Source organism: Punica granatum, chromosome 4, assembly GCF_007655135.1.
Source record: "Punica granatum isolate Tunisia-2019 chromosome 4, ASM765513v2, whole genome shotgun sequence".
In the NCBI taxonomy this organism is placed as follows: domain Eukaryota; kingdom Viridiplantae; phylum Streptophyta; class Magnoliopsida; order Myrtales; family Lythraceae; genus Punica; species Punica granatum.
Genome location: NC_045130.1, coordinates 25940236 through 25955731, shown reverse-complemented (window position 1 = coordinate 25955731; position 15496 = coordinate 25940236). Strand labels below are relative to the sequence as shown.

Here is a 15496-nt window from a genome sequence, read left to right as displayed (position 1 = left end):
CTTTTTAAGTAAATTCCATGTGAAATCAAAGGTGTTGAATGACAAGCATCAAAATGATACTTTTAGACAATAAACAAAGTGATACAAATTAATGTTAGGGACATCAAAAATTAGCTATATTGATACAAACTCAAGTGTTAGCGCCCATTTTGCTAGAGGGCCACACGAATTTGGGGAAGCAGAAGAGCAGCACAGCACATGAATGCCATTCCATTTCATCTCATTTTTCTAAAATAAATTCCTTAACTGGATCCATGGGTTTGTGGGTGTTCATGGGTCCGAAAAAAATGAACTCCTCGTTATCAAAACCAAATATATATATATATATATATATATGAATAATTATCCTGTGGTGTCTCTAAATTTGTTAAAAAGAAAAAAGAAAAACTGTGGGGTCAAAGGACTTGACAAAATGCTACGATAGAATAGACGCTCGGAATCAATTATCACGGAGCAGTAATCCCCTTCCTCACGAGCATATCATACACCCGATCGATCTTGCTAGGAATAGAAAAACAGAAGCTCGGAATCAATTATCACGGCGCAGCGATCCCCTTCCTCACGAGCATATCATACACCCGATCGATCTTGCTAGGGTCCATCTGAAACAAGTGGTAGGCGTCCATCTTCTTGGTGACCTTACCTTTGAAGATCTCCACTGACATCACTTGCTGCATGCTGAGATAAACTTGTGGCGGTACCCTAATTTCTGTGCAAAGCCTCTTCTCCTGCTTATTCAGAAGAACGGATCAGAACCAACCAATCGATATGTACAGAACTCGACCCACAAGGGAAAAAGGAGATATCGAAACCAGGGAAAAGTAAGTTTGACAATTCTGAGAAGAAAAAGTACATAGGATAGGTTTCTTGGGTTTCAATCGGTCTGATTACTAAGAAAAACAACATGGTAATTAGTGTCGTGTATCTTTTGCAGTCGGACAGGTCAGTTCAACTCTTAGAATTTTTATTGGAACCATGGGTCCAACAGCAAAATTTGTTTGTGGAAATTTGTGTCAAAGTCAGAGCGGGAAAGAATATGCACAGGGGACTGCAGAACTTACATTTTCAGACAGCAAATCCGCGCCGCTATAGCCCATTGTTTCCACAATGTTAGCAGAGCTTGAGGAACCCTGTCCCGCAGCTCTTGGGTCCGAAGATCCCATGAAGGCTCCATGGCTGCTGGGGCCCAGTTGAGAGCCATCTTTGGCCCTATGAGCACTCTCTTCAGCCTCCCTTCTCCTGTGCTCAAAGTACGCATCTGCCTCTGCTGGTGTGCGGCAACCTGCTGTACGGGCATCCTGCACAATTATTTCAAAGAATTTCCTTACACTCTCAAAAGAGTTGGTAACCACAGTGCAAAAAAAATTACTATGCAATTTTCATTAAAGTTGTCTAGAATATCACACGTTTCATACCTTTGTCGTTCAAAAACTACCCATAATTTACAATGTCCTGCACACTCACTCATTTCCTAAGAATAGAACACTCAGCACGCAGTTTCTGAGCTGGAAACAGATTTTGCAAAGCAACTCTCTAAAAGTGCTTCCAGAATGTGGCCGAGTTTCTGTAAACACTTAAATGGTACAAGTGCAAACTTCACGGAATAGCAGTCAAGCATATATATTTTATAGTGCAAAGTACAGATGCTCGATACTAATAGTATCAGGCTGTAGTTGCATTGAAAAAAATTGAATCCAAAGTTATATTTTTCAATAAGTTTCAGAGAAAAATTCTTGATTTTCAAAATATTTCCACCATCTTACTTATGTTTTATAACCGCCATTCCAATTCATTGACTGGATGCAGGGACACCGGCATTGCTTCTCCAAAACTATGTAGATATAATATTCAAGCATGTTGAGCAGAATAATTCCAAAACTTACAATGTCCCCAACAATCACTCATTTCTTAAGAACTGAAATCTGAGTGATTGGTTTCTGAGCTGGAAAGAGGTTTGCCAAGCAATTCTCAAAAAGTTACTTCCAAAATTGCCAACTTTCTGTGAACACTTAACAGTACAAGTGCAAACATCACGGAGTAGCAGTTGAGCATATATATTTTAAAGTGCAAAGAGAAGATGATCGATCCTACTAGTATCAGGCTGTAGTTGCATTAGCCATTTGAAATAAATTGAGTCCGAAAATATATTTTTTCAAAGAGTTTCAGAGCAATGATTCTTGATATTCAAAATATTTCCATCAACCACCTTGTATATGTTGTATAACTTCCATTCCAATTCATTGACTGGATGCAGGGATACCAGCATTGATTTCCCAAAACTACCTAGATATAATATTCAAGCATGTTGAGGTGAAAGAATTTCAAAACTAATATTTAGCTGCAATCCCCTCTTTCCTTCTCAAGAAGAGAAATTGAACTAGTAGAGCACAGCACATACCTGGAGTAGTTGGATTCTCTTCAAAATTCGATGCTCAGAGATAACTGTCTCAAGTAGATCGTTGTGCTCTTCTTTGGTGTGAAATCGCATGAAGACATCGTAATGACGGCATATCGCTCTCTCCTCTGGCGTTAGGTCCTTCTCAAAGGGGTTGGGGTACAGCAGGTTCCTTTCCAAAATAAAATCCTTCCTCCGCTTTCTCTCATCAAGCCTGCAATTAATTTTGTACAAGCCATTAGCAGATATAGACCTTCATGTCCAAGGAGTGTTGATACCAAGAACCTAATCTCAAACTGTGAAATTAACTGGTCAAAGAGAGGCAACAATAATAATGAAATATGTCTTCAGCAATAATCTCAAAGGACCGGAATGAACTGCTAGTTCGATTCTCAGGATAATTTCGATCTGCAAATGAACCCAATGATCACTTAGCTTGACCAAGATACAGCCAAATAGGACACTTTAAGCCCAGCTCTTTTCTCCTTAAATTTGTTTAAACTATATCTTTAATTAATTGTGTTATCCGGTCAAATCCACCGAAACCCTCAGTAAACCTAATCTGTCCAGGATGACATCCAGCATAGTTCTACAACCTATGATTCTCCAACAGTAGCTACTAATTACCTTAGTGATTAAGCAAGAGATACTGTTGTCCACCATACCTCTTTGCATAGATACGAAGAATCCGCAACTTAAGCTCACGCTCGTCTTCAGTGTCGGTGTCCTTGAATTCCATCTCGGCCAGCAACTGCTCAGCGTCATTGTCGTACTCAATGTCAAATTCTTGCCTCTTTGGGTTGTAACTGCTCATCTCCAAGAGGGAAGGGCCATTGTTCCCTGCAGTGCTCGGGCTCTTCCCCTTGAAACTCCTCTCACCCTGAGCATCTGTCGGCACCATTGAAGAAGAAAACAAGCTATCAACATTATATGTTTTTCCCACTCAGAGCATGGGCTGAAAGGGGAAAGAACTATGCAGAAGACTGACTCCGTGATTTCTAGAAAGTGCATCATTTACTCTCCATTATTAACCGGCCTTTATTGCTTGGGATACAAGCAAGCAAATGCATGAAAATATTTCTTCATCAGCCCCAAACCCATCTCAGAATTATTTAAGGTAAAGAAGGAAAAAAAATCAGAGTATGTGGTATGAATTCATCACGTATTTGAGAGTTTCTTTCAAATTGAAAAGTTTTTAGTTGGAAAATAAATTATTTTGGTACAAGAAATTACACCACAGATTTTCAAGATCATGCAAAACTCGACTATTTCAGAATAGATATGCGATCCATCAACGAGGCTCAAAAGGCCACAAAAGAGTAATTGTAGCTAAACATCATGAATTAGCAGCAATGCCATTTACAAAATACCAGAACTTTTCTACAGGCAAATTGTTCACAAAGAATGCGTAACTCGCGAGAGAGAGGGCCAATCTAATCTAAACAGGAAAAAGGTGAAAGCAAATTAAAAAAAAAAACATAAATGGAAACGAGGCCCATGCATTCTGGCCATATACATATGAAAGAAGCAGAGCATCATACCTTCCATTTTCACCATACCATCTTTGACTTGACCCATGTTAGAGGCCTTCTTCATAGGAGCTGCTGAATTTGTGCTGCTGGAACAGGGCCTACTATCCATATCTAAAAAGGAATCAAATATCAATCCAAAAGTTGACAAGAGATGGTTAAAGGGAAATTAAATGCTAAAATTATACTTAAAAAATGTCAACCGTCTCACCTGCACCTATGCCAGATACAAAACGGCCAGAGGGACCACCTTTATGTGGATCTTCAACTCTGTTAGTAGAAATGGGAATAAGGATGAAGAGTCAATTGAGATAATGTCATAATATAACTGAATAAGCTAAGATCTCCATAGTACTGGACTGGACCCGACAAGCCAGTCACACTAGCCATAACACAAATTAGATCCCCACACAATGTAGTCCTTGCAAAAACTTAATCTGTAAAAGAAGTCACCCGAGGCCTCAAATCAGTTCCTGCCTTAAGTTTGTCAACTTCACCATCAAAATTATTCAATCTTATGCCACCAATCCAGTTGGACCCATCAAACATATGACTGAATCTATCAGCCTGTAACACAGCCAATTTGGCGTCCAGTCCAATTCCTTAAAAATGAACACAAGAAGGTGTGTAAGTGTATAAGAGATTGAGAGCCATACTTGACCCTTGAAGGTGAAAAAGGAGATTCTTCCTTCAAGGTGAGATCCCCGAGAGAGGAAACTCCTGTAACAGTTGCCATGAGAACATCTTAAGCATTTTCATATGATGCATATTATACTGCAAAATTCCAAAGCATGTTACGTCTATAACATGTTTAGGGGAAAAAAAAAAGCCTTAAAGTAACGTTATCTCTAACCTTTCTTGTCCTCTCCTTGACCTTTAGCCATGGCAAGAAGCTCTGATCGATTCTTCCCAACCACATGAGTCATATCCTTTGAACCAAAAAGAAAACTTATAGTTTTAAGTTTTTTTTTGGGTCCACTATGATAAATACTATAGAAGAAGTTAACTGGGTTAACTGACAGAGACGGTCATACCGGCAGAGGAAAGAATGGGGAGTTCATATACACTTCTGTGTAGTGATCAATACACTGTTCTTTGTTCTTTGTGCCAACATGCTCAGCTACTTCCATCCAATTCCCCAATCCATACATCTCGATTCCCTGAAATTAGAAAACTCAAGGAATTAGGTTATTACCTTGATCAAGGTCATAAGTCCCCAAATATCAAATTCCACCCTTGAAAAAGAAGCCAAAAAGAAGTAACGCTGAATGACTAATTTGATAAGCAAGTGAAAGTAGAGAAATGACTACCTCGAGAAGCAGTATTTCATCATCCGCATTCCAGTCAGGGCAAATAAGAGGAAATGACAAATTATCCTGAATAGACATCAACGTATCAGTGTGTGTGATAACCTATAATATTTAGGAGTAATCATTCATAAATGCAACAATGAAGGATAAAGAGAAAGTTGAAATTGTTGAACATAGTTCAGGCAACTGAAAGCATTGTAGAGTATTAAAAAAACAGTAATTTTCTTCAGGTTTAAAGGAAAACAAATATTTTGCATTACGACCGACCCTGCTCCTGCCACAACGTTTGCACATTTAAACACTAAGACCATACTATCAAGAGGATTGGCTGCAGAAGGGATCTATCGAGCATTCAACCAAACCTAGATGTAGAATATCTCAAATGTTATAGAATTGTATTATTTCAATAGAAAGAATTGATAAAAGACACGGAGATGTATTCATGTTCCAATATAATCTGAATTTCTATTACAAGATATTCACGTTGAGGGCAGATGAGTTCTCCAATCCAATAGCAATACTAACCATAACTCGGTATGCGTGGTTGCTCCTATGGGGTGTCACTTCCGCACCAACAGAAAAACATTCAACGCACAGGTCAAAATCGGGGCAAACAGCGCACTTAATACGGATTCTCCCAGTGATATCTTTGTTGCAGTAATTGCAGTGATATAAAGCCCTTTTCCCTTCACTGCTTCCTTGGCCTAACAAAATAAGGCAATAAAACGACAGTTGCAGATAATAAAAAAATTTAGGTAACTGAGATACTGAAGAACTAATGTCAGTAAATCATAAATCGATTATGATACTTTTAACCAGTTCAATAATTTCCCTGCCATCTTCAATTGAAATAAAAATCTTAAGAACCATTTATAGGGACAGGTTTGATCTTTTGTCTTCCTGACGTCAATTAAAGATGGCGAACAATGCAAAACAAGACAACAGACTGTGATACTCATTATTTATATTTGGTAGAAACTCTTGTTTGCTCTAAAAATTCTTGTGAACCAGTAAATAAATTAAGTATGCTGGAAACAGAACGTCAGGACTTTCTAGCAAGTGCATTTTCTAAATTGGTAAAGTTAACTGTGCCGCACAAACTATTTATCAAAATTAACAATCAAAGTGGTCTACACTCTACCAAACGCAAAGATCAGTTTCAGGTTCACATAAAAACATACCAATAGATGCAGATTCTGAATTTTCTCCACTGGAGGGATTTTTCTTTCTCCTTGATCTGTAAAGCCAAAATTGGGTATTCATCAGATACTATGAGCCATTGATTTCGTCACAGGTGAATTTACTAAAAAGGTGCCATTTATGACTCAATTCACCGATTTCATTTCTTCACGGAATTCATACAAGAGAACCAAGAAAGTGAGCTTTGTCTTGGATAAAGGATATGAGAACAAACTGGGAAATTGTATAAAAAATAAATAAATAATCTCAGCCTCCTCCACCACTGATCAACTGGGCAGTCGAGTACAGTATCAAATAAAACTGAGAAGCAGTCCCTAACTAGCAGAGGCAGGCAAATGCACATTCCATTCAAATCGACTTACTGCCAAGAGAACTCATGAACCTATTGAAACCGTGCTGCTGATTAAAATTAAAAATTAAATTGAAATAGATTAATTAGTCAAGACTATCTCTAAACCACAGGAAACATTCAGATTTTTCACAATCAAAACACAATTTTGAACTCCCCATTAAGATTATTCTTAAAAAACGGCAATCACTACGAACATGCTGCACCCAAGTTAAGATTTTTTTTTTCTATGTTTTCGGACGAAGACACCCAAGTTAAGATTACTAACACACTAATCTAATGCACGGGCACAATAACTGGACCAACAACAAGTAGTTTACAGAAAAAGAAGCTCGAAATTGCATAAAGGGTCGGCCCGAACAAACCTCTGGGTGGGATCCTCATCAGCAGAGTGGAAGTTCCCGCGGGAGCGACCCATGCCCTCGTGAAGCTGACCGAGCTCACAAGCACCTGTTTACGCGACAGCGATCAAACGGGTCGAGCACGAATTTCCGCAATGCCGAGGACACAGAGCAAGAACCGAGATTTATATAGAGGAAACACCGGAACCCTAGAAATGCAGGGCAGTGGGAAGAACTGGCAAGGGAAATTCAATCTCAAGAACAAGCTTCCAAATTGGGCATGGGGGTCAGTCGGAGAATTGGGGGACTGGTTATGCTCTTGAATTTTGAATCTGTCCCGGCAACGTGAGGAATTCTATTGGGATGCCATAGAGATAGAAGGCTATCCATGGGGTTTGAATTCTTGAGACAGAGCAGAGCTGAAGCTGAGTGTGTAAGACACTGAAACAAGGACATGGATTCAATCAGAGCACTGTTCATGTCTGTCTGACTGTGAGAGTCGTCATCTCATGACCGTTCCGTTCTGTTCCGTTCGCAGGACATCGAAATTTTCCCCTTTAATTTTCAATTTTTTTTTTCTTTTTCCCCAAATTGGGCATACTATTTTTTTAATTATTATTATTATTATTATTACCACTGGCACCATGAATTACATCCGGTGTAAATCACTTGGGTTGGGCTGTCTTATTAAAGTTGCAATTAGCTATTCTATCCTATTTATTTATTATTTTGGTTAGTTAATTTCAAAAAGAAAATGGATTTTTCTACTTTTTGTGTTTTGGATTGCTGCACATAATTGAAAATTATAATCTTCTATCTTGTATCTTTTATCTTCTATTTAGTTTAAGCTTAGCTAAAGTAGAGTTACAACAAACTCTATAAGGAGAATAGTAAAGAAAAGCCTACTCTCAAGAGAATGAGAGTTCCAACAAACTCTATAAAGGGGAATAGAAAAGCAAAGCCTACTATTAAGAGAATGAAGATCCAACATGTTGATCCAACCAATTTTTTATTATTATTTTTAAAAAAAATATAGGTGCTAATAGATATTATTTAGCTTTTTATTTATCTATTTATATTTGTATCTGTACTTATAAGTTAAAGGAGAGTTCTAAAAGTGAACTCCCCTTTGCTTCACATGTCCATCAATTATTGGTTTATTCACAATTTCCTTTTGTTTTTTTCTTCAAAAGCTTCCCCATTTTATTTTTCATCTTCATACGTACAAATTCTTCTAACTTCTCAAGAAATAATTTTCCTTTCAAAAGGCTCCACAAAAGTCTATTAATATGGAAAACGAACTTATTTATTATCTTACTTAATATGTTATTATAGTTTTAAGGGAAAAATATAAAAATCCCCTTATAATTTGAGTTTGAGACAAATTGAACCCTATAATTTTTCTATGGACAAATAACACCATGTAGTTCACTTCGTGAAATATAATGAACCTCGCCGTTAATTTTTTTCATCACTTTTGGTTCTCAAACTTTTCTTTTTGCCATTATTATCCTCAAACTTTTAATTTTTTTTCAATTGGGTCCTAAAATTTGAAAAAAAAAAAGGGGGGAAAAGGGCCATGGCCGTCGATCGGCGACCCCGATCCCACCATAGAGGATGTCGACGACCATGGAAGTGGGGTCGAGACCGCAGATTGGCTGCCCCCGAATCAATCGGGATCTCGAACTCGAGATTCCGGTCTATTCAGGGGCTAGAGCTTCCAATTAGCGACCCCGACCCCACCCTTGAGGTTTTCGGCATCCTTTGTGGGTGTTGACAACCTCGGTGATGGGGTCAGGGTCCCCGACCGGCGGCCAAAGCCCTTTCGCCCTTTTTTTCTTAATTTTAGGATCAAATTGTAAAAAAAGTTGAAAGTTTGAGGGTAATAATGAAAAACAAAAAGTTTCAGGACCAAAAGTGATGAAAAAATTAGCGGTGGGGTCTATTATGTCTCATGAAGTGAACCACATGTTGCAATTTGAATCAAACTCAAACCACAAAAGGGGCTGTTGTACTTTTTCCTAACTTTAAACAAGCATAATCTACATTAATTTGAAGATAAATTCTACCACCATGGTGGGACAAATACTTTTTACATTTTTTAAGTATTAAAACTTACATTTTGACCCGTAGCTTTTTTTAATCTCATTAAAATATTATCGGGTCACATTCCAAAACAATCAAATATTAGATTGATGATATGTCGCATTTAGATGTCGATACATGTCACAATTACTACTCGATCTTTTAACCACTCCTACTTCTACCACCAGAAACCCGACCCGATATTTTTGAACTAAACGGTTTTCATGATAATCGGTTTAATTGAAGGCGGTTCATAATTAAATCTACTCGAATTTATTGGTTTGATTCGTAGATTCGGTTTAAATATCTAGTTATTAATCTGAAACACCATCGTCGGCCATGGCTTCCATCATCACTGGAGAATAGAGAGATGAACTTAGGTTTTCATTGGAGAATTACAACCGAATGAAACAATACATGATCCAATGAATCAGATGAATGAATTTTGTCATCTTATGATTTAGCTTCATGAATGGTTTATGTCAGGCCATGCTCCTACATGCCAACGACAACCATTGGCGGTTGCCTTGTCATGCAATTGGACGAAGATCGGAATTCAATGAACACAACATGGCGGGATGCAAATCCATTAAACGGCAACAAGATTTTGGAAAGGAAAGAGATTTTGCAATAACTATCGACATCCTTTAAAGATGATGAATGTCGTCATTGATGGGGTCTCCGGTGAACGAACGGCTACCTTTTTTTCAATTATCCGCCAAAAAAAAAGAAAAAAATAACTTTCCTAATTTAACTTAAAATATGGAATGTTTAATTTTTATGGGATCAGTATTACTAAACTATGGAATCAAAAAAGTAAAATAAATTTAGGAAAAAGGGTAAAAAAATTTGAAAAACACGATTCCTGTAATATAGGGTCGCTTATTGAGTACTTATTGAGGAAACTTTCCTCGATAAAGCGGCTGATTATCGAGGAAAAAGTCCTCGATAAATTCGTCAATAGTACCCACGATTTTTTGAGGAAAAACTCCTCGATATTATGGAAGACCTTTCAAGGAAAGTTTCTTCGGTATTTTTACCGAGGAAAACTTCCTTGATAATGCATCGAAAAGAATTATTGAAGGCGGATTTACCAAGGGACAAATTTCCTCGATATTCCATCGAAATTTCGTCGGTAAGCATACGGAGGATTTCCGGCGACTTGGTAAGGGCTGTGTTTTTAGTAGTGAAAGACGGAAGACCAGACCAGAGTGAAAAAGTTCACGGCTAAAACAGACACAGGTTTTTGAAATCTTAATTTTCTTTTTTGATAAGTAAATCTTAAAATTTTAATATAGATGAAATGTTGTTAATAAGAAAACTTTATGGTTGATCTTATTTCCTGCTGTTTCTCTCCTCTGCTTGCAGCCTTTCTTTCTGCCAGTTTCCTTTCACGTCATCCTGGCGGCGTTAAGAGAATGGAAAAGATATAAACAAGAAAAGGCCGAGTATCTAACGTGGACGGCCAAATTATTAGATGCAGCGGCATCTTAAATCGGTTTTCTCATGCTGACCGAGAGAGAGGTTTCTATGCGTCATCATTAGACGGGGACTGTTTTATCATTACACGGGAATTGAACCATGACAAGAGAAAATCTAAAGCTTCACTATCCAGATTTTGTCATCTCTCAGCAGCCATCGGCCCTAGCAGTGCAAGTTCTATGAATTTATGGGTTGAGGAAGAAGATTCTGCGGAGGAACCTCAGTGGTACTTCCCGTTAGTTTATCTATCACATGTGGATCACAGACAAATCAGAAATTTGAGACAGTTGATCATCAGCAAGCTGTTTTTGTTTTTTTTTTTTTAAGGCATGTCTGCAACTTAGCTGATTTGATTGTTAGGTTGTTGCTTCCTGTATATCTACACTTCTCGATCTATAAGGGAGAATGATGTAGCTTCTCTCTCTCTCTCTCTCTTCCTTCCCCAATGGTATAAGAACATAGTTGCTAGAAGAATGGACGGTTGATACCAGGCACTGTGTGATGCAAATCCGAGCTCCGGCTGCTCTTGCTGAAATCATTACTCTTCATTCTCCAACTATAGCAACCAAGACACGATCAGTCAATACCATTTTATAAATTTTACTATTATTATTATTTTTTTAATTTTGAGAGTTATGGATTTTTAATTAAAATTTTCAGGAATTTAGTTTATGATTTGGTACTCAATTTACCGTATATTTAGATTTAGTTTCTTGATTTTTCGTTTTGTCATTTGGCCTATAATATAGGCAGCTAGTTTATGTAATTTTTGAACCAGTCGTAGTAATAAAATCGCTCCCCGGTTTCAACCCCTTGTCCACCTCATTTTTTTTTCTCTATTCTTTTCCTGTTCTAGTATTTTAAAATTTCTTGACGAATATAACGATAATAATCCACGAAGTTTTTAAATATACACCAATCTGTGAATACATGACTGAAATAGGACTCACCGTAATATTTTGCTTTAGTATGATATACCCCTTTTTCCGTTTTGTTTTTGTTCCTTTTTCCTACTTTCACTTCCTACATAGAATTCCTTGTTACGACCCAACTTGTAACTATACAAATCCCAGATATCACTAGCAAATACCGGTACCTCTTCTCCCTCTTACTATATTTCTCGAGTTGTTGGGTGTGCATTTCCTTCATCTTCTTCTTCACTGCCCACAATCCACGCTCGCACATCACCCCATCAGGCCAATCAGAAGATCCACAATGCTTTTTTATCTGCGTCAATGAAGATATATTGTTTAGTTACATGAAATCTGTAACTCAAAAAATGGTAAAACAGAATCCTGCCTGGAATACTGGAATAAATGGAGTACTCATCCATTGACTCAGTCCAGTTCATTCAAAAAGCATAGCACTAAAGCCGATGTTGAACTAAGAAGCATATTGTCTTTGTTTCATTGAATATACGGGCAAGAGGCCAAAGAGAAATCTCTCTCTGATACAGAGATGACTTACATCAACTGGTGAGACAACATGCTCTTGGATTTCCTCAAGAATGATCCGGTGAGCCTTCCACAAACTCTCCTAGATGACATTACCATGATCTACAACTACTTCTACGAGAAGCTTCCCACATGCAAATGTCAACTTTTGTGTAAGAAATTTAGGTTGTGTTTGGCAACAAAGTTTTGAAAACTCAACTCAACTCATTTACACTAGAAGACAAAATTTTGAGTTTTATGCAACTCATGGTGGGCCCCATGTTGGGTTTTCCTTCGATATCAATTTACCTTGAAGAAACCATTTAATACAAATTTGACCGCATTCAATGTCAAAACATTACAATAATTATCACTAAATTCAAATACAAATTAAACAGTGTCTATCATCGCCCTCTTCTTTCTGCGCGCCATAAGCGATTAGCGATACGGTCGCGCACAACATTCATTTTCTCACTACTCATATCCACTTGAGTCCTAATTCCTTGTTCTGGCGGTGGACTTCGAAATTCATCATATTCCGCCCACGCATCGCCGTACTCCGCAAATAATTTGTCGTGATAATTATTGTGTCGTATAAAATTATGCAAAACAAAACACGCAAGGGCAAGTTGCCCTTGTCTTAATGGTATGAAGTTTGGCATTAATCTTAGTATGGCAAATCTCCTCTTCAAAATACCAAAGCAACATTCGATGATGTTACGCACTGATGCGTGACGCTGATTAAAAAGCTCCTTCTCTGTTGTCGATGGATTGCGCCAACCGAAATCACTTCGGTGATATCGTTCCGCCTTGTATGGAGCCAAATATCCAGGAATGTTTGAAAACCCTGCATCGACAACATAATATTGGTCTGGAAAGAAGAAAAGGACAATTTTTCAGTTAAATATGTTAGGGTTAAAATTTTATCGAAAAGAGAAAAGTAATCAGCAAACACTAACCACCACGTGGCGCTGGAAATTGCTCCAATGTTGCAGCTTCGGAAAATATTCTTGAATCATGTGCCGAACCTTCCCAACCGTCGTTCCTCAGATGAAGTTGTCGGTGGATTGGTCGAGGAGATGTGAAGAACACTGGTAGCACACGAAGAACTGAAAAGCTCATTTAGTAGTGTGCGCACCCGAATTTCGTCTCGTCGGGGCACGCATGCGCGCGCCTAAATGCAACGCGGCTTGGGAGTGTCCACCTTCCCGGGGACGCGCGACGGAGGCACGTGAGAAGGAGTCGCCACTTGCCATTTTACGACCCGAAGGTCGAGGGCCGGCAAGTTACCCGGGTCTAGGGGTATGGGATACACCTAGTACGTTAAGGCAATGGTCTGTACCCGAGGTTCCGAATTCGGGGGTTCTGTTACATGCGAGCCTATATCTCGCATGCCCTATCGGTACTCTAGCTTGTCTAGGCTTGCCATTTTTATTTAATTACCGCTTAATTAAGTTTCGCTCATCTCGCGCGTTTTGACACCGTAAATTCGAAAGAACACTCCGACCGTCCACTCTCCGACCGGGATTCTTACATAAATAAATGTACAACATAAACCCTTACATTGTTCTCTCAAATAAATAAAAATATAAAATACCACAATTGAATCCCGGTCGGTTCGCATTCGGCCATGATTTCACTCATGCTCACCGTATAGTTTTGGAAAAGACCAAAATTAAATTAAATGCGCACTCGGTGTATGGGGGCATTGGACCCCGTAATCGACGGTTATGGGCTTTGGACCCAGTGTGAATCGAGTCCTAAAGGATCGGGTTCGATCCGCATAACAATCAAGTGCAAAAGATGTAACAAAGTAAGCTCAAATAAACAATCAATGGGGTTTTGTTATCACCGAATTTACGTGGATTAATTGATTATTAACCGAAGTATCTTGGCATACAAATCCTACCCTAAAACAAGCAAAAGGCAAGAGGGGAATGGCATGTAGCATTCAGCATCATACCTGACAGACTGTGTGTGTCCGTGATCAAGTCTCGAATGTGTGGGTTGATTTTAAATTGTTGTGTATCGTGGCACTTCGATTATGATAGGTTATTATAGAATGTGGATTTTGACACGAGAATCCTATAACCTAGTGCCTAACCCGCTATCCCCATTCTGTTTTCTATTAGGCCGAGTATGCGATTAAGTCGAATGTTGGTATCTTAAACCGTTATTCCCGATCTAACTACCCAAGATCATGCAGAGATAACAATAAATTGTAAATACGCCTTTTTGCCTTTGTATTGAAAATTTATTTTTGAAAAGAGAGAGACTACGCAATGCGGGCCACCTCGGCCTGTGACCGGCGCTGACTGATTCCCTGATTCTTCTAGGGTTATGCGAGAACCCCAAAAAAGTCAGAGAAACGGTCAATCTATCCGGAAGTGATCTAAAAAAGAACTTCCACACCCCGACTTGAGTTTCCTAAAATTAGGAGGCCTCGAGTCAAAACATGCAAGTTCTTCCCAGACGTCCATGCCACATCGGATCACGAGCCTCAGATTTTAGTATGAAATTTGCGAATTTTGAAAAGAAGGCGTCAACACATATTTACAATTTATCGACGTGTATTTCCGATTAATTACCAATTCGTGCAAAATTATTAAAGTCGAATGAATTAATTAGTCAAATGAACGTCTCGTTTACTCGATTGGTGAAATCATTAAGTTTAATGAAAATCTGCTGAATGCTTTATTTTATTTTTTGGGTTTCGAGCCGTCGAAACGATCAATAATAGATCGCCCGATAAACTCTAATTTCCAACATGATCACATAATACATATAATTACAAAAATAAAATATTTAAAGGCGGCACATACATTGTTGGTGGGTGATCCAAGTAGAAAAGGGTAAGATATTTTTAGAAAATGTCCAGGGGGCTAAATTGAACGATGTTAAAAGATCAAGGACTGATTTGAAAATTCTAAAAAATTGGGGACTGATTTGAAACTTCTAAAAATAGGGACTGTGTAAAAATTACTGAAAATGTCATAGGACTCATTTGAAATGAATTTGAAAATCGAGACTAATCTATAAAAAAAAAAAAAGGAATGGCCCCAGAACTAAACTGAAACAACTCGAAAAGTTCTTAGGGATGCTTGAAAAATTCTGGGAATTCCAAGGCTGATTGGAAAATAGTAAAATGACTGGGACTTTATTGAAAATAATTTTTGAAATTCGGGGCAGATCTAAAAGGGCGAAAAATGACCCCGGGACTAAACTGAAACAACTTGAAAAGTTCTTTGGGATGCTTAGAAAATTCTGAAAAAATCCAAGGACTGATTGAAAAATAATAAAATGACCGAGACTTGATTGAAAATAATTTTTAGATTCGGGGCAGATCTTAAAAAAATAAAATACATCCCCTGG

General features: G+C 38.2%; 1 protein-coding gene across 1 annotated transcript; it reads right to left on the bottom strand.

Moving 5' to 3' along the window:
- Positions 1-194: 194 nt before the first annotated feature.
- Positions 195-7614, bottom strand: LOC116205143 (transcriptional adapter ADA2b). Its single transcript, XM_031537640.1, has 13 exons — positions 7149-7614; positions 6416-6471; positions 5760-5938; positions 5235-5300; positions 4959-5084; positions 4778-4853; positions 4581-4644; positions 4136-4194; positions 3937-4038; positions 3061-3283; positions 2399-2609; positions 1062-1298; positions 195-728 (listed from the first exon to the last, which is right to left on the bottom strand). Exons 1-13 carry the CDS (start codon positions 7199-7201, stop codon positions 537-539), a joined length of 1644 nt encoding a protein of 547 aa, XP_031393500.1. The 5' UTR covers positions 7202-7614; the 3' UTR covers positions 195-536.
- Between the last annotated feature and the right edge of the window lie 7882 nt (positions 7615-15496).